At 40.0% G+C, this 26048-nt stretch overlaps 1 protein-coding gene across 2 annotated transcripts in view; it reads right to left on the bottom strand.

Moving 5' to 3' along the window:
- Nucleotides 1-24987, bottom strand: part of LOC138757101 (endothelial lipase-like) — a 30172-nt gene extending 5185 nt beyond the window's left edge. The window contains exons 1-8 of one of the 2 annotated variants that reach the window (XM_069923877.1): nt 24568-24982; nt 18475-18659; nt 15250-15429; nt 4725-4836; nt 3052-3276; nt 2185-2427; nt 1976-2096; nt 893-1114 (exon numbers count right to left, since the gene is read on the bottom strand). In XM_069923877.1, coding sequence (XP_069779978.1) covers nt 893-1114; nt 1976-2096; nt 2185-2427; nt 3052-3276; nt 4725-4836; nt 15250-15429; nt 18475-18659; nt 24568-24652 — 1373 coding nt within the window. In that variant the 5' untranslated portion in view covers nt 24653-24982. Of the gene's footprint in view, nt 1-892; nt 1115-1975; nt 2097-2184; nt 2428-3051; nt 3277-4724; nt 4837-15249; nt 15430-18474; nt 18660-24567 lie in introns of both variants that reach the window. The other variant, XM_069923878.1, reaches the window with a different exon arrangement.
- Between the last annotated feature and the right edge of the window lie 1061 nt (nt 24988-26048).

The following is a 26048-nucleotide window of genomic DNA, read 5'->3' as shown; positions in this document are numbered from 1 at the left end:
CCTTTCACTCAGTTCCCAAGCCCTTGGGAAATCCAAGCAGCATCAAGACATTTTTAATGCAGACATTTTAGTGGACAGACACGCATTTAGGTAGAAAAAAATAAATGGGCAGACTATTTTCCAAATGGGAGAAAATTGAAAAGCCCCCAATGCAAAAGGTCCTGGGTGTCCACGTGTAGAATAGCCTGAAGGTAAATTAACAGGTTGAGTCGGTGGTGAAGAAGGCAAATGCAATGCTGGCATTCATTTCATGAGGAATAGAATACAAGAGCAGGGATGAGGTGTTGAGGCTTTGTCAGGCTTCATTTGGAGAACTGTGAGTCATTTTGGTTTCCTCATATAAGTAAGGATGTGCTAACTTTGGAAAGGGTTCAGAGGAGATTCACAAGGATCAGAAACATAATTTAATGTCATGAACAAGTTATGAAATTCAGTGCTTTGCAACATCATCTTAGTCATATTATGACCCATCATACAACACTAATATATAAAAAACTAAAATAATAACAGTAGTGCATGAAAAGTAAGGCAGTGTCTTTTATATCCTTGATTGTCCCTGTATTTCTTCAATCCCTCTCCATCTCCCACCTCCATTCAAGGCCACAAACAGACTTTCCAGGTGACACAGAGCTTTACATGCACGTTGTCCAACTTGGCTAACCATGTTTGACCAGTAGTTCTTCATTTGCTCATTTTTCCCCTAACCCACCAGCTCCTGTCTGGACAGGCTGAAAAAGCTCATTAAATACTTTAAGAACCCAAATTCAGTACCATCTTTTGACACTGGGAAGTGCAATTGGCAGGTTATCAAAAAGCAACGGACAGCCTTTCTGGTATTTCCTCCATTTACATTGTCAAAGTTTAGACTCACATCCACTAAGACCATACTCACTTTTTCTGCATTTCCCCAGACCTCACTCGGACCTTCCTTATCGCCAGCTCTTTCAGCTCTTCTTTTCCATCAGAAGCCGACCCAGACCACCAATTTTTAAACATTGCCCAAAATGACCCACTGGATTTCTCCCAGCTCAGCTTAATCTTCAGCAAGTCCCCAATATCCTCCTCCAAGTAGATAAGGAAAGAGTTTGTCCTGTTTGCAATAACTTGCTCAGGCCTGCAAGGGAATAGCAATTACATCCGTCAAAACACAAATCAACTTGGAGTAAATTGGATGAGTATACACTTCCCTAACCATGGCAACTCGAACTGCATACAACATAAATGCTGCAGCTCTAAATCCTTCCACAGATGCAGCAAGACTTCCTTTGTTTTGTTCTCCTGCTTTATAACAACATAGAAAAATATCTTGTGTCTCATGAACTAGATCACCACAATCCTTCAGTACATTCCAAGCATTTAAAAAATATTCTACTTCTTTATTCTTCCCCAAAGTAAATAAAAAACATACATTCTTCATTCACATTGTACTCCAATTATAAATCTTCTTTTTGCATTTTGTAATAGGACAGATGAGTAGGTTATCTAACTGGCTTGCTCAAACTGTGTCCATGACCATTAGTTTATTTTTAAATCAAAAGAAAGAGCAGTTCTCCCTTAATGCCATAATGACAGAATCTCAAAATTTACACTAGAAACAATAGATTTGGCATGGTTAGAGTATTTTCTCAGTCAATTCTGCTTTAGTTGGTTACTAAAGATAAGACAATTTTTCACTGACATTGGCAGACTACCACTTTATCAGTAGCTGGTTTTAATCTCACCATCTCAGAGAAACTATGGAGTGGGGGAGGGGAGTAGGTTTTGGGAGCGAGTTGGGGGAGTGGGTGTAAGAATGGCAGTACATCTCAGACTTAATTCAGGTCATAGTAAATTCTCCTGCCTTCCGCTGGGTTGCAGTTTTAACCCCAGCCACACACAGCAAAATTTCTATTTGTTCTCACAAACAACACATTCCTGGAGTATCTGCCACCAACTTGCATTCAGATTTCAAAAGCATGCCATTTGTGCTACGTACATTTCAATATTGGTCTTCTTGCTGTCATTTTCAGTTCCATACAAGTTAACGTGCAGCTTGGGGTTTGTGCCTTGGATTTCCTTTGCACTGAATAAATGCATTTTTAATTGATAGTGAAATACTAAAAAAGATGTAAATTATAGAAAAATGTTAATTCATAAGATCATCTTCAAAACTACTAATTATGCCAGACCACCCTCCAAATTCACCTTTAAATGGCATATCCGCTCTCGTTTTTAGGTACATCTTATGGTTGCGTTTACTTCTAATTTTATTGACATTGTAACCTAATTTATTGCAACGATTCTTCCGGCAGCTGAGGCACATGCCCTTCTCAAAAGTCTTCTTATCAGGACATCGATACATCAAGCTTTGCATATCCTGATTGATGATGGAATCGACAAAGAGAAGCACAGACCGCTCGTGCTCACAATTAATGATTTCACCAATATCTGTCAACAGAAGCAAAGAAAACAATCTAACATCAATGATCAGTTCTTCTCCAGAAGAAACAAAGAACTTAAGGACCACTTCATGTATCCACATTACAACTCATTGGGTCAAGTGCCTAACTATGCTGCAAGGAAAACAAAAACAAAAAAATCTGCAATATTATGCATAATAAAAAGAAATTAATTCAAATTTGGGTCATTTATATATTAAAAAAAATTAAGAGTGAAATGAAAGGATGTTGGATCTGAATGTATTCAAGAGATTGTAGTCAGTGGAGAGAAGGATATATAGTAAAACCATAGAGCATGATATGTGGAGATAGGAAACCATCGTTTTGGAAGCTGACTGGCCATTCCCTGTTCCTAACAATTCTATTATAATTGTTGCTTAATGCAAAATTAGCCAATACACGAGAGTCTGGAAAACAAAGTTTGAACTACCTTTATAGAAGTAACATTACACTTGTTACTTCAGGACACAAAGTGTGCCAAGAAAATTTACCAAGAATTGTCAGTGAAAGTTAAATATAGCCAATCAGGAATAAAGAAATCAAAACTGAACCTGTCAAATAAACAACCAATTGTCACCAGCAGACAAAAACACAATAACCATAAAATACTCACTTCCATTGGCTATAGCATGAATGACATTGTGAAGACCACACCCAGGCTGGAAACTGCCACCATTTGGATAAACATCAATGTGCCCAATGGGCTGCTCAATGCCGATGCTAAATCCCAGTGGACTATATGCAAAAGTGTGAAGCACATCGACAAACTCTGCATCATCAGGGGACAGTCGCTTATCAGGCTCAGTACCTTCATACATGGGGCCAGCTGGATCCAAACCTGAAAAAAAGGAAAAAAATGTTCATTCACTGAGAAAATGCCTCTCCTCCCTTCCGACCTTCCTCTCTAAAGCAGAAGTAGGCTGCTTTGTTTCTAAGTATTCATAAGGTTTGAAAGGGTTAATTTTTTTCCCAACTAACCTACTCTTCCTTGAGAAGAAGGACACAAATTCAAGGACAGTTTATTTTCTACTGTTATCAGAATCATAAATGGAACACTCAGATGCCCTTCCTCTGTTTTAATTGCTTGGCTCTACACTCTGCACCTTTGACTTATGGCAACACCACACCTTACACTTATGTTTGTTTGTTTATTATTGCACTAACTGCTAAAAGAGTTGACTGCCTGGATAGCATTCAAAACAATGCCTTTTATTGAATCTCGTTACTCATGTCAATAAACAATTTAATTCAATTCCATATTCAGAGTATTACAGCAACCTTCTTCAAGTGATCATTCATTTCATCTTGGCCTGAAAATGCATGTGCATGCTCTCCAACAAGAAACTCTGCAGCAACTAAAAAGTTGGAACACTGGCAGAATTATATCCTTGCTTATTTTAGCTGAAACCAAATGCAAAATCCCACATCCACAAAACCATGGAAGTTTACTGTCCAAAAGGCAGCTGGCCATCGTTCCATGTTTCTACTGGATGTTTACCAAAAGAATCTTTGGCTAATCTTTCTTCAGTTATTCCCCAATTTTACTTTAGCTTTTAAAAAATGGTTCTTTGCCTCAAGGAATCCAAACGCTGTAAGAGTCTACAGAGATAAATTGTTCCCAATATGATCAACATGATCAGTATGAGACCTTATCTTGCAGACAACAGGAGAAATTTTATATCAACCAAAGCACCAACAACAAATACAGCTCAGGCAAACCTTAAGTGCCACATTTTGTAAAGTATTTTTGCAATGGGCCCAAAAGTGAAGCAGTATGATTTACCTATCCCTGCCATTTTGATTCTGTTTTTTCACCTCCTGCCAGTCAAATTTGCAGAGATTGCCATGAATTTGAAGAGACTGCCATGAATTCACAGCTGTAAAGTCAACGATGTTCCATTCCTTGATCAAATATATCCTGAGTACTTCACTTATTTTCTCAAAAATATTCAACCCAGCTCTAGGACGGCAAAATGGTGCGGTAGTTAAGTGTCCACTGACTCATATCCAGGGACCCTGTTTACATCCTAATGTTTGGGGCTCGGCACGTAAAGTCTCCCCAGGACAGCTTGGATTTCTGCCAAGCATTCCAATTTCCTCCCACACCCCAAAAATGTGCCAGATTTGTGTAGGAAAATGGGGGAAATGTAATTTAAAAGGGGGAAGGTGATTGTCATGTCAGAGAGAAATTGGTGCAGAAAAGAGAAAGAAGGAGGGAGAAGAGGTACACAATGAGATTCCTTGTTGACCCGATGGACTGACGAACAAGCTTTTTTAAATTCATACCTGTTATTCGTCCAATTTTATCTTTTGCATATTTTCCAGCATGTCCCGCAACATGAGCGCCCAAGCTGTAACCAATCAAATGCATCTTTTGAAGAGGTAAATTGGTCACCTGCTGCAGTGGGACAAGTTTACTTTTAAGTAGGTAGTTGGACATCATTGCAGAGTAACAAATAACAACAACCAGCAGAAACATTTACAATTTACTATGTGTGGTTCTTAAAATTAAAAGAACTAGCTGAATTAATAGCCAGTAGCAAAAACTGAGAAGCCAGAGGACCCCACTGGGTCAATCAGCATCCATGAATAAGAAATGGCCAGTCAACATTTCAGGTGAGGACCCTTTATTATGTTACTGTAATGACTCCCCCTTTCAATGATTGAAATTTCCAACATATCTTTATCCAGAAGCAACCCTATATTCTGGTTATATAATGATCCGGAGTCTTTTAGCATGGCAAGTAAAGTGCTGAGCAAAATAAATAACTAAACCCCACAAGCAAAAATTAACCAGCATTATCTGTGCTACTTAAAACTAATGGTTGAGAATTTGGTGACCTTTTACGAGAAGAACATTAACAATCTAGGTAAAGGTGGACTGGCCCAATATATCCATCATACTGAAACAATAAATTGAACCCAATGCCAAAGCAAAATACTGATGATATATGAAATACAAACAAAATCCTAGAAATGCTCAGTCAATCAGAAAGCCTATGTGGACAGATAATTTTCTAAAACAGATTAGCTGTTGTGAAACCTTCATTAATTTTCTCCTCAAAGGTGCTATTTGATCTTCAATCAATTGCAGCTGTTAACAAGTTTTCCTGTTGTCACAATGGTATACACCATCATCATGGAGGAAAGTCCATATTCACGGCCTTCAAACATATCAATGTACACAAGTTACATATAATTAAGTGGCTTTTAAAATACATTCCCACCTTTGAGTTACAAATTGTTAGGATCAAATGAGCTCAAAATCTGTGCTGGCATCACTGGTTTTGCAAATGTACAGGATCTGCTTGATGAAGTGGATATAAAATATTCTATGATAGATTTAATTTGAAAGTTCTTTTTTAAAAATATATTTAGGCTTCAATTCTAACTGCATCATCTAATTAATGTGACAAATTAATTGCTATGTGTGAATATAATTTCTTTTTCATCATTTGTGTATAGGATATGAGAATCAATGACAAGGTCAATCTATATAGTCCAAGCTAATTGCCCATGCAACAGCAAAACTGATGCAGATGAAGCCAAAAGATATATCAACTCTTAGTTCATTAAGTGAAATAAATTCCATCTTGGTTGAGGTGAGGAATGTTTGTATTCGTAGTGCTCAGGATCATGGTGGAAAATATTTCCAGTTTTCACTACAATATCTGGCATCCACAGGACCAAGTGCACAATAAATCTGCCTCTTTTGCTTCGGAACAAATATCACTGCCTCAGGGCTTTGTACTTCCTGCACCAGTGATCCTTGCAGCCTCAAAAATGTTAACTTGTCCGTGTATGAACTCTGACTGAGCTAAATTCAACCAAGTTGGGAGAATTATAACCTAAATCTTACACTGCCTGGTCAGTTTAGATTGGATTTCATCGTCTCAGTATCAAAGAAAGTTTCACTGACTGAAATATTATATCTGTAATAATGAATGGCTTTGATTGGTTGGTGATTACACCATTTTTCTCAGCCCACTGCACGTGAACAAATCGTAAACAAGTCTATTTAAAAAGTTAATGTTTTCACCAGACATGGCGCATGGTGGAGGTTGCCTATCCATGTGATATTATCAGCTCTATATTTATCAGCATTCAGACAGATTGTGATTTTTTTTTTTTTTTTTTTAAATTGGTAAAGGGCACTCAGGCCCACAAGCCTGAGCCACCCAATTAACCTCCAAATCTCGTATATTTTTGGAAGGTGGGAATAAACCGGAGTACCGGAGAAAATCCATGCAGGTCACGGGGAAAATGTACAAACTCCTTATAGTCAGCATCAGATCCGAATTCGGGCTGCAGCATTGTAACAACATTGAGCCAACCACCACGCTAACCATGCTACCCAAAAGAGAGAACAAAGCCATTACACTGGGATTCTTGTCTTCTTCTTCTTTGGCTTGGCTTCGCGGACGAAGATTTATGGAGGGGTATGTCCTCGTCTGCTGCAGGCTGTTGGTGACTGACAAGTCCGATGCGGGACAGGCAGGCATGGTTGCAGCGGTTGCAAGGGAAAATTGGGTTGGGGTTGGGTGTTGGGTTTTTCCTCCTTTGTCTTTTGTCAGTGAGGTGGGCTCTGCGGTCTTCTTCAAAGGAGGTTGCTGCCTGCCGAACTGTGAGGTGCCAAGATGCACGGTTGGAGGCAATATCAGGCCACTGGCGGCGGTCAATGTGGCAGGCACCAAGAGATTTCTTTAAGCAGTCCTACTACAAGAGGTAAAGACTAAAAATCTGAAGACAAAGAAAGCCATCGCTGAAATCCTTCTTTGTTCCAAACTGAAATCATTAGATTTTCCCAGATTAAACACCAAGTTATGAATAAGACTTGCAATTTTGTGTCTGATCCATTTTAAATTAACTCCCTATGAGTAACATCATGGTATGACCAATCATGTCAAACTGAAGTAAAGCCACTTCAACATGAATAAAGTTGGAGAAGGGCAGTTGTGTTATTCTAATCTTTCCTTTTCAAATAGAATAAATAAAGGAATTTCCCTTATTCTGACATTTTGGTTCAGGCAAATGATCAGATTTGGCATTAAGACAAGATTTGAAATTTTATTTGCTTTGTTGACATATGTAGAATCAACTCATTTTCTGCAAATGGCTAGCTCTAGCTAAAATCAGTTGGCAAAATTCTTAGCTCTGAATCAAGCACTTACTACTTCAAATATCACTCCAGATGCTGAGATCATGGGCAATTCATCTCAATGTTTGGATGCTGTGCAGTCAGAGGAGTTGCGCTTTAGTCAAGATGTTTAATCCTAATCATGCTCCTACTGAAAGTTTCTGAGACACTACAGAGAATTTTACAAAACAAATGAAAGCCTAAGATAGCTCCTACATCCATAGTTTTATTTATTTCTTTTCAAACTACCATATATTTTGGTGAGTAAGTTGAGTCTTGGAACCCTCAAAATCTCTCCAAAAAATGGTGGTCGGCTTATAAGCCAGATAAACTTTTGAGACCTTAATTTAGTTCAAAAAAACCATTGGACTTTGATTCGTCATACAAGTTGACCCTTGGAGACGAATTTGCCATACAAGTTGACCCTTGGAGACGAATTTGCCATACAAGTTGACCCTTGGAGACGAATTTGCCATACAAGTTGACCCTTGGAGACGAATTTGCCATACAAGTTGACCCTTGGAGACGAATTTGCCATACAAGTTGACCCTTGGAGACGAATTTGCCATACAAGTTGACCCTTGGAGACGAATTTGCCATACAAGTTGACCCTTGGAGACGAATTTGCCATACAAGTTGACCCTTGGAGACGAATTTGCCATACAAGTTGACCCTTGGAGACGAATTTGCCATACAAGTTGACCCTTGGAGACGAATTTGCCATACAAGTTGACCCTTGGAGACGAATTTGCCATACAAGTTGACCCTTGGAGACGAATTTGCCATACAAGTTGACCCTTGGAGACGAATTTGCCATACAAGTTGACCCTTGGAGACGAATTTGCCATACAAGTTGACCCTTGGAGACGAATTTGCCATACAAGTTGACCCTTGGAGACGAATTTGCCATACAAGTTGACCCTTGGAGACGAATTTGCCATACAAGTTGACCCTTGGAGACGAATTTGCCATACAAGTTGACCCTTGGAGACGAATTTGCCATACAAGTTGACCCTTGGAGACGAATTTGCCATACAAGTTGACACTCGATAAACCAAAAGAACTCAACTACAACAAATTTTCATTAAAAAAAAAACACATTTAGAACCCTTCAAAATCACCGTCATCATCATTGTATGAGCCCCAGTCTGTATCTGATAAGGCGGCTTCAGCTTTGTCATCAGATTACCACAATAAATATTCTTCCATGCCATCAATTGCACAAGAGATACCGCACTTTTTAAACAATTTTATTAGTCTCTACTTTCATTTTGTTACATGCTTTACACAGTACATCAAGTGATATAGCACACATTTCCCCACCTCATCATTCATGTATTCCATTCCTCACGCACATGGTCTTTGAATGGCTTGTTCAAGCAGACATCGAGAGGTTGCAATAGAGATGTCAAACCTCCTGGGATAACTGCCATTTAAGTATTATGTGGTGTTTGTCATGATAATGAATATGTATGAGATGTACCGGAAGTCACGTGGTATGAGAGAGAGATAAGAGCACAAGCAGGAGAACAAAGGAAACTGGAAAATAAAGACTCTGAGAAGTTTACCTGATAAAACTTGTGTTTAATGTTTTATTAACTTCACATTTCGGGCCACAAATGTGACATTGGCGACGAGGATGGAAGAAGCTTGAAGAAAATTAAAGACTAAACAAGATTACAGAGGATTACAGACAACTTCAAGGTGATAAGAATTTTCTCTTTGACTCAGTACTTTTGGGGCTGGGATATTTCCTCATGGCTGGGGCAGACGGTGACTTTCTAACACATAGTGGAATTGCTCATTTTGACCCAACGGGTGATGCAAGCACTGTAAGTGTGAAGTGGAAGGCATGGCTGGAAGAATTTGAATCCTACGCCGACAGTTGTGGCCTATTTCTAGATACCGGTACAGTTGAACAAAAAGCATAGAGGAGGGTGTTACTTCTTTTCACTGCGGGAGCCGCAGTTCTGGAAACATTTAAGACACTTTTGAATACTGGAAGAAAGGATGAGTACCGGAAAGCGGTAGATGCATTAAATGCACACTATGTAGTGACACCGAATGCTACATTTCAACGCCATTTGTTTCGGAGAACGAGACAAGAAGATGGCCAGACAATTGCTCAGTACGTGACGAGACTACGCCAGCTAGCTGTTGGATGCAATTACATGCCAGCTGATTTGGACAACCAATTATTGGATCAAGTTGTACAGCACTGCAGATCAGATAAACTCAGAAGACGTCTACTGGAAAGAGGGAGTGAGTTGGAACTCACCGATGCTTTAACCATTACTGCTGCATTAGAGGCTGTTGAAGGGCAATTTCATACCATGACCCTGAAAGACAACTCAAGCCAGCAAATTAAGAGGCTCTCACATCGCCATAACCAGCCAAGATATACGTCGACACAGGATGTGGAGTGTTATAGATGTGGAAACCGAGGTCACTTTGGAAAAGACCCATATTGCCCGGCCAAAGGCAAAGTTTGCAGAAAGTGTGGAGGTAAGGACCACTTTGCAAAGAAGTGCAAAAGCAAGTCCAATGCAGACCAGAAGAGGAAGAGTACAACTTCCAAAGGCAAAGCCTGGGGGAAAGGAAAGTATCCTGGAAAGAAAGATACCATTCGCCAGATAGACGGTGACGATGATGATACCCAGGAGGGAATGAGTTGTTTCCAATTTATGTTGAATGAGATACGTCATGAGAAGGTCCCAGTGATCATTGGTGGAGTGACAGTGCAGGTCATTGTATACTCAGGCAGTGACAGTAATGTGATTGATCGACATTTATGGGAGAAGTTGAAAAGGAGAAAGATCATCTGTACCTCAAAGAAGTGTTCCAAGAAACTGTATCCATACACAGCAACCAAGCCATTGCAGACCATTGGATGTTTTACTGCAACTGTTGAAGCTGGAGATAAGTACACCGAAGCAGAGTTTATGGTCATAGAAGAGAGGGGAGAACCATTGCTGAGTAGAAGCACAGCGCAAGACCTGGCAATACTTCATATTGGAGCTTGTGTCAATTCAATTCAGTCATACGAGGATATGAAGCAAGAATTCCCCGCAGTCTTCCAAGGAGTAGGAAAGCTGAAAGGTCGACAATTGAAGCTAAGAGTAGATGAAACAGTCAAACCCAAGGCACAACCAATGCGCCGAACTCCGTTTGGACTTCGTGGGAAAGTCGAAGCCAAAATTAAAGAATTGATCGAACAAGACATTATTGAACCGGAGGAACATTTGACACAATGGGTCAGTCCCGTAGTGATTGTGCCCAAACCAAAGGGTGACATAAGACTATGTGTTGACACGAGAATGGCCAATGAAGCTATAATTAGAGAATGACACCCTATACCAACAGTGGAGGAAATACTTCAAGAACTAACTACCAGCAAGGTATTCTCAAAAATTGATCTGAAATGGGGCTATCATCAATTAAAGCTGGATCCAGGTTCCCGAGATGTGACAACATTTTTGACTCACTGTGGATTGTATCGTTACAAGAGACTATCATTTGTAATTAATGCAGCTTCGGAGATCTACCAGTATGAAATCCATCGAGTGATTCAAGGCATTCCTGGAGTTGCCAACATTTCTGACGACATCATAGTTCATGCACCAACGAAGAGCATGACAAACAGTTGAGGTGTGTACTATCTAGACTACAGGAGGCAGGCCTTACCGTGAAATGAAACAAGTGCCAGTTCGGTGTGTCAGAAATGGACTTCATGGGACACAGACTTACACAGGAAGGACTAAACCCTGCAGAGGCCAAGGTGAAAGCTATTGCAGAGGCACGTGCACCTCAGAACGCAACAGAGGTGAGGAGTTTCCTGGGATTGGTCAATTTTTGTGCAAAGTTCATTCCTAATTTCGCTACAGTGGCAGAACCACTAAGGAAACTAACCAGGAAAGGTGTACCTTTTCATTTTGGATCTGAGCAGAAGAAAGCGTTCACAGCGCTGAAGCAAAGCCTGACAGATGCAAAAACTCTTGGATATTACGATCCGGCGGCATCAACCAAAGTCATAGCGGATGCCAGCCCGGTTGGTTTAGGAGCCGTGTTGGTCCAGATGCATGATGGAGGACCAAGAATCATTGCCTATGCCAGCAGATCGTTATCAGATGTGGAAAGAAGATACTCTCAGACAGAGAAAGAAGCACTCAGACTTGTATGGGCCTGTGAGAGGTTCCATGCATATTTATACGGCATTGAATTTGAACTCATCACAGATCATAAGCCATTAGAGGTGATCTATGCACCTAGATCCAAACCATGTGCCAGAATAGAGAGATGGGTACTCAGACTACAACCCTACAAATATAAAGTAATCCACATTGCAGGGAAAACAAACATTGCAGATCCGCTGTCCAGATTGGTGAAGGATGGCGGTCCACAATCCAAGTCAGAATTGGGAACAGAAACAGAGAGCTTTGTACGCTTCGTAGCTATTCAGGCGACACCGAAAGCTGTGTCTACGAAGGAAGTCGAGAGAGAATCCGAACGTGATCCAGAACTCAGGGAAGTAAGAGTGGACAATGGGACAAGTGTACTCACAAAGCTTACATTCCCATTAGAGACGAACTTTGTTGCATCGGACAGTGTGTATTAAGAGGTTGCAGATTGGTGATACCGCAAAGATTGAGACCGAAGATCGTATCCTTAGCGCATGAAGGACACCTAGGTATTGTTGGTACCAAGCAAAACCTCAGGACCAAGGTTTGGTGGCCAGGTTGTGATAAGGACGCAGAGAAATTTGTTAAAACTTGTCACGGATGTCAAATCACAAGTAGGAGTAATCCGCCAGAACCGATCCGGAGTACGCAACTTCCGACAGGATCATGGATCGACATAGCTGTTGATTTTCTTGGACCTTTACCGATGGGTGAATCAATTATGGTAGTGATAGATTACTACAGCAGATACTATGAGTACGTGGTGTTGAAGTCCACAACCACTGAAAAAACAATACAAGCATTAGCAGAGATATTCGCAAGATATGGATTACCTGTTACATTATACTCTGACAATGGTCCACAATTCATTTCAGAGACATTTGCGGAATACATGAGGACCACAGGTATCCACCATCATAAAGTAACTCCGAAATGGCCGCAAGCCAACGGAGAAGTAGAGAGACAAAATCAGTCCATTGAAAAACGATTGAGGATTGCACACGCAGAAGGACAAAATTGGCGAGAAGCATTGCTATCTTATGTGGCTGTCTATCGAGCAACGCCTCATGCAACCACTGGAAAAAGTCCTGCAGAAGCATTTTTTGGGAGAAAAATCTGCACAAAAATGCCAGAAATAAAGGAAATCCGAGACGACCAGGAGATGAGGGACCACGATGCTGAAAAGAAAGGTGCAGCAAAGCTATACACAGATTCGAAACATGGAGCCAAGTACTCAGACATCATGCCAGGAGATAATGTTCTAGTGAGGCATGAAACTGTTGGTAAGCTAGACACACCTTATTACCATCAACCCTATACTGTCGTATCCAGAAGTGGCAGTATGGTGACAGTCAAGTCTCCGACTGGAGTCCTGTATAAGAGAAATGTATCAGGCGTAAAAAGGTACCAGTACAGAGATACATCGAGCAAGAAGTTGAAAGGCCAATACGAGATGCTGAAACTGAGAGACCTGATGATGTTCCAGAGGCAGTTACCAGCACTCCTGATGAAGTGACTAGAGCGCCAGAAACACCCGAAGCCGTGGCGAGCATTATTTCCGACGCTGAGAGTGAACAACCGAGAAGCGACGACAATATCGCAGGCAGGCCAAAACGAAACCAGAAAGTTCCCAAACGAAACAAAGACTTTGTGCTATAGTTTTAATAAGAACTTTGGGACAGTATTTAATCTTATATCATAAAGTGCATGTATGAGTGCTGTAGGAAGTAAATTTCATGTAGTTGAGTTATAGTATTACCATTAGTTACGATGTTTGTAAGTTTCCGAGGGATATTGGTAAGTGAAGGTAAAGTTTATTTCTGATTAAAGGAGGGATGTCATGATAATGAATATGTATGAGATGTACCGGAAGTCACGTGGTATGAGAGAGAGATAAGAGCACAAGCAGGAGAACAAAGGAAACTGGAAAATAAAGACTCTGAGAAGTTTACCTGATAAAACTTGTGTTTAATGTTTTATTAACTTCACATTTCGGGCCACAAATGTGACAGTGTTAATCTACTTTTAGTCTTCTCAGTTAAGTGGCTACAAAATATATCCTAGACCAGCAAACTCTGTTCTTTGGGTAAACCGCCTGGCCATCTGTTCCACACATTGTCTATCCATAGTTTCACACCATTTACATCCATCCATCCTTTTTTTTTAAACATGAAAATGTAAAAAAATACCTGCTGGGAATTTTATTTCAGGTTTAATTTTGTGTTTGAAGATTACCATGGACTTAACTTCGTCCCGTCGGCCATGGACAATAACGCCAAGGTAAACCTGGTCCTTTCATGGCTTGTACTTCTGGTTTGCACAGTTTTCACACCTTTCCATTCCACTGCTCTATTGCCTATCATGTCTACATTTCTGATATTTGCCAATGCAAAATGGTGTTTCTGCCGGTTACGTATAATAAACTGGTGAAAACTTACAACTTTATGATCAAGATCTTTTGGTCGTTTCTGTGCAATTTTTAAAAAATTGTTATACCAGATTGTTCGTGTTCATGGAACGATTGCACCAGCCGACTGTAGCCTCAAAATCATCACCAAGGTCCGGATGCAACTTGGCCCATTTCAGTATTTCGTATGACTATGTAGCAATCTTGCCACTGTTCATCTACCCATTCTACAATGTAACTTTCCAATTCTGGCCAATGAGTGGTTCCTCTTCTCATTGAAGATTGTCTTTTCAGTATTTTTCTTTAAGTCTCTTCTTTCTTCCTCCAATTTCTTACCAACTTCTTATATACATCAAAAATTTCCTTGCAGCAGCACACTTGTTGGTTTTCTTGGCCATTTCTATCACTTTTACTTTAAAACTCACTTCATTCTATTGTCACTTTGATGGAGCCTCCATGATAACAACCACCTTCACCCAACAACTCAATCACTGCGATTTTTGGGGGTCAACTGATACGCCGACCAATGCCCAACAACTCAGTCATCGCAATTTTTCGGGGTTGATTTGTATGCCTGATATATGATAAAAACATTAAAATGAAGCTGAAAAAAAGGGGTCAACACATCTGCCGGTTGACTTATACACCAAAATATACGGGTATTTATCCACTTCCTTTTAAAAGTGGTAAATAATCCTTCGTCAAGAGTTTCTCCTGAGACATTCAAAACCTAACAACTTTCAACTTGAAACCATCTGAATCAGAGGTGATGTTACAATGTTGGGCTTTAATAATGTCATGTTCTATTAAATTAATCCACATTACCCAAGAAGTGATCATGATAGGGTCAATCTCTAAACCACAGGGTTTTCATTGTGCAGCATTTGACTACAACCTCATTCAGGTAAGTCCCACACTTAATTTTCATCCTTCAGCCAACTCACAGCCCTAAACCTCATCTTATCACACATCTTAATTGCCACAGAGTGCACCCACTTTTAGTAATATCAACAATTAATAACTTTGAAAGATAAAGCTAATCTAGAATGCATATATTAGGGCTTTGAAGAGTTAAGTAGTATTATTTACCTTCAGCCAATCAATTAAGATAGCGACTTCTTTTCCAACCACCTCAGAGTTGTTGACAGCTGTTGTGTAAAGTTGGTGTGCACGTTCAAGCCAATTGATCACAATGACGTTTGCATGTGTTTCTTGTTTTTGAAGAGCTTTAACCATAGCACTGATCCAAGATTCCATCAATCCTGTTGTCTACAAAGTAAGACAATGGTTACTAAAAGAGCACCTCCTCACTTTCAATAGGCACCATTTTTCAGTGAGACTTGAATTGTTGAAGGATTATTGGTACTGTTCCTTTTTTTAATCCCCAGATTTATGTTCCCTTATTAGGGACCCATATATACACAGCTCTGCTGCTTTGCAACACCTTCTCCAGCCTCCATAAAAATGATGAATTGTCACTTGAAAAGCAAGTAGCCTGTGCATATTAACATAATGTACTGTCTATGGATTCATTTAGATGTAGAGTCTTGGAGCCAACCAGCACAGAACAGGCCCTTTGTCCCAACTCATCAATGTAACCAAGTTGGGATTCTGGGTGACTCCCACTTGCCTGCATTTGGTCGATATACTTCTAAAACCTTTCTATTCATAGTTCTGTCCAAATATCTTCTCAACATCATAATTGTACTCACTTCTATAGCTTACTTGGCAGCTTGTTCCAAGTTTGGAATTACAATTAATGTAACTGGGCAGCATTTGGAGGCACTTCCTTCAAACATCCCCCCTTTTATACAATCTTTAACAGCCTTTCAGCTCATCTGGTTCTGACCATGTTCACTTACTTGAACCAGGATTATATTCAGAGTAAGCCCAAGGATGGTCAGTGACAAATCAGCAGGAAGACAATTATAGGCACAAGAGTGGGGTGAGGGGCTCGAATTAGTTGAACGAGCACATTCTTTTCATGGTTGGTGTCAATAACATCAACAAACCGGCATCAGATAAACCTTTTACCACATGCATCATCCTCATAAGGGCAATTATTCATATTCTGCAAAAGCACCACTTAGCACTCCCTCAATCACGGACTACTAATTTTGAATTGGCAATTAATAGTTTTGTTCTGATTTGTTGCATCTTAAAATTAAATGGTATCTATTGAAATATAGCATGGGATTTGTGGTTCAAAGTTTCTAGAGTTTATAGCAAGCTATTTTCTGTAGATGTGTTTTACATTACATCAATACAAGTTAAATGTTTAGGTGCAAACAACTGGCAAAATAGTTGTTTCCATTAAACCACAAAATAATGTCCTATATTGCTGTATAATATTCATTTATATGCCACTTCACTAAATTATCATCGTAGAAACCAAGCAAAGTAACAGTGCACATTAAGGCAGCTGAGAAAATGCCTGGTCAAAGAGATCAGCCTTATGAAGCATCTTAAAAAAAAAGTTCATGGATGAGATTGTTAGATTGTAGAAGTAAAACATTCAGTACTCATGGCTTCTGCAGCCACGTGTTTCTCAATGGCAGAGCAGCCAAATATGGAAATCAACAGAATTAAAGGTTAGCCAAGATGCTGGGGAGTTCAAGATTTAGGGAAATTACAATACTCCGATGAATGAAGCAATGGGAGTGTTGCATTGTTAGACAGCACCTGGCAAAACATTATACAAGGGGGCACCTTGTATTCTTGCTGTTCTTAACAACATTTGTATTTCGACCAACTGCAACATATTACCTGATTTCTGTCCCTCTGTTTGTCATACATTGCAGTGCAGTGTGGCTGCTTTGGTTCCTGCATTACAATAATCATAACATGCTTTGAATTTGGCTGTGTATATCAGGTTTGTCTTACAAGAGTGAGTCATTCAAAAAAATAAGATCTAGATTTAAATGGAAAATAATGCAGCTGAAGAAAAGCTGGTCAGGCAGCATCTGTGCAAGAGAATATTTAAGGTTGATTTTTTTTTTTTATTTTATTTCTGTTTTTCCAAACAAGCATGGTGGGTCACTTTTGAAAACACAGTCATTTTGAACATATTTAAACATTATTTTAGTACAAATCACTTCTGAGATTCAAGTACAATATCAATTTACTTGTAATTCCCCTCCCTCCACCCAAACAGCAAAAGAAAAAGAAAACAACCAAGAGATAGAAAATAGTAAAGGAAAGAAAAATTCAGTGGACCGCTAGACTTTTGAATCTACTCCTACTCTGAGGTATTTTGCTGCTATTGTCTTTATGTATTTTGTCCAATTTTTAATCTGTGAGCTGTTGTTATAACTGGGCACCAAAGTGCTAAGGTTGATGATCTTTAATCAGATTTGAAATGAGTACACCTCCTCTCTTTACGGATTCAGCAGAATATTTTTCAATATCCCAGGTTTCCTGCATTAAATTAGCCAATTGCAGAAAGGGCTGGGATTGGGATTCTATCAAACACAGCATCTGATAGTCAGGTTGAGTTTAGGGAGGGGTGAGAGCAAAGGAAAACTGGGTTACTGTGCAATCACAAAGACCTTATCTTATTCAGGACTCAATTATCTTCATTTAAGCAGGTATGTATCCATATCTGAAGTTGTCCTCAGAGTGATGACTTTGACATTTTTAAAGAAAAATGCCAATTTCCAACAACTTTCTAAACCTTTTTTCGATGTTTAAACTTAAAAGTTATCTTAAAGAGAGGAACTGTTCAAGGAACAAGTTTTTTTAAGTTTTCAATTATACTACAATTTCTTGAAATATAACAAAAGAATGATCCATCAAAACATGATTTGGTAAGAATAATGAAAATATCTGAGCATTTATTGATTAATTTCATGGGATATAACTGACGTTATTCTATGAATTAACTCTTCCTTTCCAAACATAATATAATTCTTGCCATTTTTGTTATCGGTACGTGTGGCCTGGAGCTAGGTTTTAAACTATTTGACAGATTCTCGGGATAGACCGCTCAGTTTTTAAATTTTTTTTTAGTGGATTAGTTGAGTTTTTTAATATAATTATTTCTTTATCTCTGTTTTCTTTGTTAGGAAAATTATTTCTAATATGTCACATACTCACTCTTTGGAATTTATATATGATGCACTATGTAGATTTGGACATACCTGTACCATTTTAATTGTGTTATTTCTATTCTCCTTATGCTGAGTAAATTATGAAATGTTAATAAAAAGATTGAAAAAGAAAGAAAATATCTGCATCATGGGATCAATTTTTATGTTGAAAATGTTCAGCCAAGTTGCTGGCTCATAGATAGATATGGCAGATTGTGTAACTCACCGTCCAACCATGAATTATAATGAATGTCTTGGAAGTGTTATTGAAGTTACATTTCAACAGACTTTCTTTCACACCTACAAAAATGGGACAGTCTTTTGTTGAACTCTGAAGGTTAAATTTTGTCTCAATAGTCCTGTAATGCTGACTTAGAGTTTCTTTATGCAGCACATCCTGAACTGCCTTGCCTGTAAGAGAGCCACAAAAGATCAGTTTGCAAAGGTACTGTTAAGTACAAGGTTGTTGTTAAATTGAAAATGGAATAATAATGGTTCTACAATCCAACATGAATAACTTTAGTCTTAATCCCCAAGGTTCTGTATTGTCTAGAGACAGAAAACTTCCAACTGCTTAACAAGATCAGGATTAGGTTATGGAGATATGCAAAATGGTACTGAAGACAATTTTGCAACCAGAGGCTGAGTGAAAACCAACCAAAAGAATGCATTCTGTTAACATGTACATTACTTTCTTTTTTATAACCAAGGATTAGCAGTTCATGTTAAAGAGAAAGAGAACAATGCATTTCATTATTCTTTTACAAAGAATCAAGGATGAACAATTCCAAGTTATGCCTGAAATTTTATCCAAAGATCTTTCTCATCAATAGAAGATGCAACTTTACTTATGTGAATTTCTTGATTTAGTTGCTTCATTAAAAATAAATAGGGCAGCTGGATTTTCAAGAGTACTTGCATTGAAAGGGTTCATAGAAAGCCTCCGTTTTCTAACCACCCGTCCCTATCCAAAGCACATAAAGAGGTGAGAAACATGGATGGTTTTCAATTCAGAATATATAGATTGTGAGTATTAATAATTCCATTAGTTGCCAAGAGCTTCTATTTTTAAATAGCAAGTTACTGTTCAAACATTTTCTAGAAAATTCTAAACAAAACAAAGGAAAAGAAATCAGAAATTAACAACAAAATTTGCCAGAAGTACATTTACTTATTCATTTCAAATGAAGGACAAGCAAACGACAATAAAATCCTCCATTCCTCCAATATCACCAGACACAGAGACATCTTCAGTGAGAATTTAGTGAAGAATGTTTCTGGACAAGCAGAAATTTTGGTATACTGTATACCTTTTCTAATCTTTAGTACAATGCAACTCCAATTATCTGAAATCAGATTCTCCCAAAATCCTCATTTATTCAAATTTTTTTGGAGCCAAACTGACCAGGGATGTCGGGCTCCCGGCGCCAACAGCAGCAGACTTCAGGCTCCTGGCGACGGCAGCAACAGACCTCGGACTCCTGGCATGAGTGGATCCTTAGTGGGGAAGTGTTAGGGATCGGCATTAGCCAGCAATTTTTTTTGGTGTGAATTAAACATTTTTAATGCTTAAAAAGCCTTACTTGTTGTTTGTCGTTGTATAAACACTGTAACAAGTGATTGCTGTTGCTACTGGGCTGTTTTAAAAAATGATAGCTTCTCTGAAAAAAACGTTTATCCAAAATGGGCCCAGTCCTGACCATTTTGGATAATCGGAGTTGTACTGTAGGACCCTGGGATCAAGGATGATGCATTTTCACTTGATTCAGAGTAAACCTGGATCATCAGAAATGTCTATTTTTTTTTCATCCCATCACCCAAATCCATTCTAAGTTTTCATTAGGTAGACTACTGAATAACTTTGGAAGAAGTTGTTCACCTGAGGGACGAGGATGGTCAAGAAGACAAATTAAAGTTGAAAATTATTACACTTTTGTATGATTACCACTTGATGTTTCTCCTCATTTATCAGATCTTAAACCAATCTTATTTACCATCACCATCCTACTTTTCCAATGTCTGAATAACTCGAAGTGGTAAAATAGAAAACTTCTGTTACTACATTTCAGCTGCTTTAATTTCAAAAAACGGTACCTGAACTACATTCGAAATTATCCACTTTTTGCCCTTCTTGAAGTATCTACCAAAATCAATGGGGATATTTTTGACACCACACAACAATGCAAAATGAATGAGACACACCATTAATCTGAATCAAAGACTGACAACATTCTATCATCATTTTATGGTTCCAATGTTTCTATTCCGTATCCATGGATTTTTTTTGGTTTTCAAATAAATCTGGGTTTTCAACGCAGAATGAAAGCCATAACACAATATGGATAATAATGCTTACTTTTGCCTCAAAAACATTAATGTTGACATTCACAGCCTGATGCAGTTCAGAGCAAGAATGGTGCCAGCTTTAACCCAAACTCTGCACTAAATTAATTAACCTTGGCAGGAGCAATAGCAATTGAACTATAATTAGCTCTCCACCCAACGTTATAGCAAGGAAAATTAAGCCAGAATCTGAATCTTAGATGATATTTAGTTACCCTTGCAGGACAGTTTGCAATAAGTGCAAAGGGCAAAGACTGAACAATTTAATTTAATTGAATTTGTTTTAATTTAGATATACAGTATGCTAACAGGCCATTTCGGCCCACTACCTACAATTAACCTACAAACCCCAGTAAGTTTTGGAGTGTGGGAGGAAACCGGAGCCCCCAGAAAAAAACTCAAGCAGGCATGGAGAGAATGTACAAACACCTTACAGACAGCACAGAATTCAAACCCTGATCCCGATCACTGGCACTGTAAAGGGGTTGTGCTAACTGCTACACCTCCCATGCCACCCCAATAAGGCATGACCTCAATGGTTGAATAACTCTCTGACACTATCATATCTCAAAGAATGCCAAAGCAGACAATCAGGACTATAAGAAATCAATCATAGCATGTTGGAGAAGAAAATGTAACATTAATGTGTAAGTAATCAGTTTTATTACAATTAGAGCTACACTCTAGTGGACATACTGAGAATAATCTGACAACATCTTTCATTGGTTCTACCTAGAAACTCAACTCTGCAATATTGTGATGTCCAGCATGTTCTAATCCCCTGTGTAGATTTCAGAGCGTTTAGGAACGTGTTTAAAGAAGCAGCCAATTCAGCTCCAAGCAGTATCACTTAAAATGGCAGAATCATCCCATACATTCTTTTGCCCAACCAACAAGTAAATAGTCATTTTCTATTCAAATGGATCTGCATTTGGCAATGCATCAACATTCTTTCATTTGTAAGAAAAATATTAAGAAAGTAGTATGTCAATACTCAAAGTAATCAAGGACAAACGAGTACAGTAAGAAAAGCAAGAGCTATTCAGAATATTGAAGTCTTGGAAGTTGCAAGATGTCAAGTCTTTATTGATTAGTTGATGTCGTCAATAGGCATCATGCTTGTAATGATTAATATCAGATTTTTCAGGAAGAAATAACTTGGATTGACCAATTTCTGCATCTAAACCAGTATTCCTTGGAGATTTGAAGAGTCAAAGGATTTCTTATTGAAACATACAAGATCCTGAGGGGGCATGATAGGCAAATGTCAAAATGTTTCTTCTGATGGGAGTTTCAAATGATGAAACCCATGTACAAGATTAAAGTGCAGTCAGGTGCATCGGAATCTCTTCATACAGAGGGTGGAATATCTCAGGAATTCTCTACCTCCCAGGGTTGTAGTAGTTAGATCACCAGAAAATTTAAAGAGCAAGTAGATACATTTTTGAAATGGAGACCTACATAGAACAGGTGCAGAGGAACAGTTGAGGCTCTGGGCAGATAAGCCATGTTAACATTGAATGGTGGACCAGGCTTGAGAGATGGGTGGTCTCCTGCTTCTAATAACTTGTGTTCTTATGAACTCAATGCAGACTTAGTGTTGGAAGTTGGACCAGACTCAAATCTTAACTGAATATCACCACTGACCACCAAGATTTAGCAAACCCCGAGATTGACATCATCAAAGTGCTTTTCTTCGGTGCTGTAAATTCCACCTATTCTTTTCTATATATCTAGCACTTTCTATATGAAGGCTCATATCATTAAGTAACTATATTAGATAACTTTTAATAGAACAGCATTGCACAAGAAAAGACCCTTTGGCTCATATGCTAATCATGATGTCTAAATCCATCCTTTTCATATTCATGTGTCTATCTAGAAGCTTCTTAAATGCTACTATTGTACCTGCTTCCACCGCTACCTCTGGCAGTCTGATCCAGACTCCTATCATCCTCTGCTTAAACTATTAGCCCTGCACATCTTTCTTAACCTTCCTCCCCCTCATCTTAAGCACACATCCTTTAAGTGTGTGGTGCTTTTGGAAGAAGATTTTGACTGCCCACCCAATCAATGCCTCTCATCGTTTAACTCATCTCTGGTGAATTTACCTTCATCCCCTATGCTCCAAAGAAAATAATGCAAGTTTGTCCAGTCTCTCCCCACAAATCATGCCCTCAGGTTACAGCAACTTGATTTTAGAGAAGAGTTTCAGTGCTGAAAAATTTTCCAAAGAGTTTCATAAACCAATTAGAGCGTGGGTCAAAAAGACAGCATTTGGAAAATTTTACAAGAGGTAAGACTGAAAGAAAGAGGTTACAGAAAGTATGGAACTCCAACACTTGTGAACTGTAACAACAGAAACCAGAGTGATTTTTTTTTAAGATTGAACTTGCTATAATCAGAAGAGCAGTACAAGAATTGTGGGAGTCTTGAATTTGAGCTATGATTGGATCCCATACTGTAGAATCCCCAGTGGAAACATGGGAATCCTGATGAATTTACATTCACCTCCAGTCTCCATGAATCCCTGCACATGGTGCCTGTGGATGAGATCTGTTAAAGACAGTCCCTGGCAACAGCAGAAGTTCAGAGAGTGATGGGGTTTCTAGGGCCACAGTGGCGGGGAGTGGGGGGGGGGGGGGCTTGCAGAGAAAGGTGCTTCTATTTTCTGGCTGATATACAGTTCTGAAAAAAAGCATGAGACCAGTTTTGATCAACACTTCCATCAGCTGTCAGATTTGTTCAAACCTTGGCCATTGCTAGATTTAAATCAAGTTCTCGTCTACTTTATTCATTACACACAAAATGGCTTCAGGTATGGTCCCAACAAATTGGATCACATTGCATATGCTTTTATTTTCACCCTCCTCCATCCCCCTCATCTGTTCAGAGGGAGCATAAAACTTTCTGCCTGGTATTTGAGACTGCTAGTGGTTTGCAATTGCTTCCAAAAGCACTGCAAATGCTGGAAATCCAAAATAATACTGGAAAATTCAGGTCAGAGAGCATCCAAGAAATATGTTCTCCCCCCCCCCCCCCCCCTCGTCTGCTGGGCATTTTTTTGTTTTCAATCTGCGTGACTCTCCAAAGTGTTTTACAGCTGATGGCTTGGATTCATTCTCACTGGTTGTAATGTGCACGGCGAATTTTCACACGCTAGTGGCAAGTGTTGTTTATCAAGCAAGTGGTCAGATAATGAGAATATGAACTGCTCCCAGGGAGAAGGGTGCCGGGATTATGTGGATCATCCTGCTCTCATCCTCTTATCCTTATGCTCCCCTCCTTGTTTTCCTTCTCAAGATTCCAGCCCTCTCTCTTGTCAATGTGACATCTGCTGGAGATCTAATTTTAGTCATTTTGAACATTCTCGTTTAAGATACATCTTTTCTTTTTGGAGTGAACTCAGCGGCATCTGAGATGGTCCTGCATTCGTACTAGGAGCATCTTCTCGCTCCCAGGCTTGTGTGATATCAAACGCAGCCGTGCACTGGTCTGACCCCCACAGCGTTTCCTGGTGGTGAGGGAGCAGGTAAAGAGTGTATGGCGGATCATGTGGACCACCTGTGCTAAAAAGAAACCATGTCTGAAAGTAAAAGAACTTCGACACCGCACTGATTCCTACTGAATAAAATGCACGGGGTCTCTCAAAATATGTTGAGGCACCTCAAATTTGTGGAGCGAGCATGGGCTTGGCACGTTCCCTGTGCTTGAATGGAAGGATGTTCCAAAAAAAAGCAAGCAGGCGGATCTCTACTTTGGGAACATGCTTTCTTGACCGCGCCGCCCGGTTGGAGAAGGACGGGAACCAGTTGACAGTCTCATCCTGCTGGGAATCCCAGAGGTGTGCGGAAAGGGCTGGAGGAACAGAACCTTCTGAGCTGAGGAGGAGTGACAGTCTCGGGAGCAGGAAATCATTTTAACTGAAGCTATCTGGGAGAAAAGTTCTTAATTCTGATTTGACCTGCATCCTTACCAGTCAGCGTGTCCTTGGAAGAGTTCTCCGAGGAGCCGGTCGATAGCAGAGACAGAAGGCTGACACACACAGCAAGGCAACTCATTGCCCTCTCACTGCTCGGACTTTGGAGCAGGAGGTTGGCTTGGACCCCGTGGAGCGAATGAAGTGGCCGCGCTAACAGCCCCAAAGTTGGTGGAAACTGAGACTTGGTTCAAACTTCTCCAAGGAGCTCGTTACAGCGGCTTCTTTCGCGAAAAGCGAGGTGGGGTGGTAGGGGGGGGGCTGCCATTGGCTTTTTAAACAGATCTTTTCCGTCATCCGACTAATTTGCACATCGATATTTGACTAATTTATTCATCATCTGTTCCTCACATTGGCCGGATCCCGAAGGTGGGGTCTGACTCATGTAAAACTGCCGCCAGATCGTCCAAACGGGGCGGGGAGGGAGAAACTTTGTTCAGGATTGAATGTTTCATCCTCTTGAGTCCATGTTTGAATCTTTGTCAGAGAGAGAAGCAAAGTTCGGAGAAAAGTAGGTCGTCTGAATTCAACGTTGCATGTGGGGTGGCCGGGGCAGTCGGCATTCCGCGGGCACCTTCATGTCGGAAGGCAATGGGAACTTTAAAGCCAGGTCGCTCCTCGTTTTCCGCTCCGGTCTGATGCGTGACCGACAGTAACCTTTCTCGTCTTACTGGCGGTAACGCGCGGATGACTGCAGCAATCTTGGGGAAACGTGCAAACGGTATCAGCCTGACGGAAATGGGAGAGTGCGAAGTTTTTAAAACAGTTGGCAAAAGCAATGGAATGATGTTGCCGGCCCGGTGCTTTGACGGCGGAATCACTGCAGGAGTTGGGCAACAAACTGCTAGCAGGTGTCCACACAGGTTCCTTTCCTTTGCCACATCTAGTCCGAAAGGGGACAGAACCTCTGATCCGGTTCGCATTGTTTCCTGGAGAAAGGGGACACTTGATCTGAACGAATTATCGTTGGCACTTCTGCAACTGACGACGACTGGACCCCCCCCCCCCCCCCCCCGTGGTCTTTGGTGAATTGCTTGGGGAATAATTGGGCGAAGATAAAGATTGAAATCAAAGCGTGGTTACACTGTTCCTGTCAGGCGAACCACTGTCAGGAATCTGTAACTGAAGGTCGTGGACACTTTGGTGGGACCTCAAGACGAGGAAAAAGAAAAAAATCTGCCAGATTTTGCACTCTGATATAGCTGTTTGTCGAGGCAAACAAGATCCGAATAAGGCTGACACAATGTTTCCATGATATAAAGCGAGGAGCTCAAAAATAGATGTCGAAACACCAGCACACTACCGAGGGATCACTGCAAAAGGGCAGCAGAGTGGTTAGAGCAAAGCCTTTGCAGTGCCTGCTCTGTCTGTAAGGAATGTGTACGCTCTCCCCGTGTCTGCCTGGGGTTTCCTCCCACCATATAAAACGGAACGGGGGTGCGGGTTAATTGGGTGGCAGAGTCGTGGGCCAAAATGGC

The sequence above is a fragment of the Narcine bancroftii genome, chromosome 3 (genome assembly GCF_036971445.1).
Source record: "Narcine bancroftii isolate sNarBan1 chromosome 3, sNarBan1.hap1, whole genome shotgun sequence".
Classification (NCBI taxonomy): domain Eukaryota; kingdom Metazoa; phylum Chordata; class Chondrichthyes; order Torpediniformes; family Narcinidae; genus Narcine; species Narcine bancroftii.
Note: the sequence above shows the minus strand (reverse complement) of the source record. Positions and strands in the feature narration are given on the sequence as shown.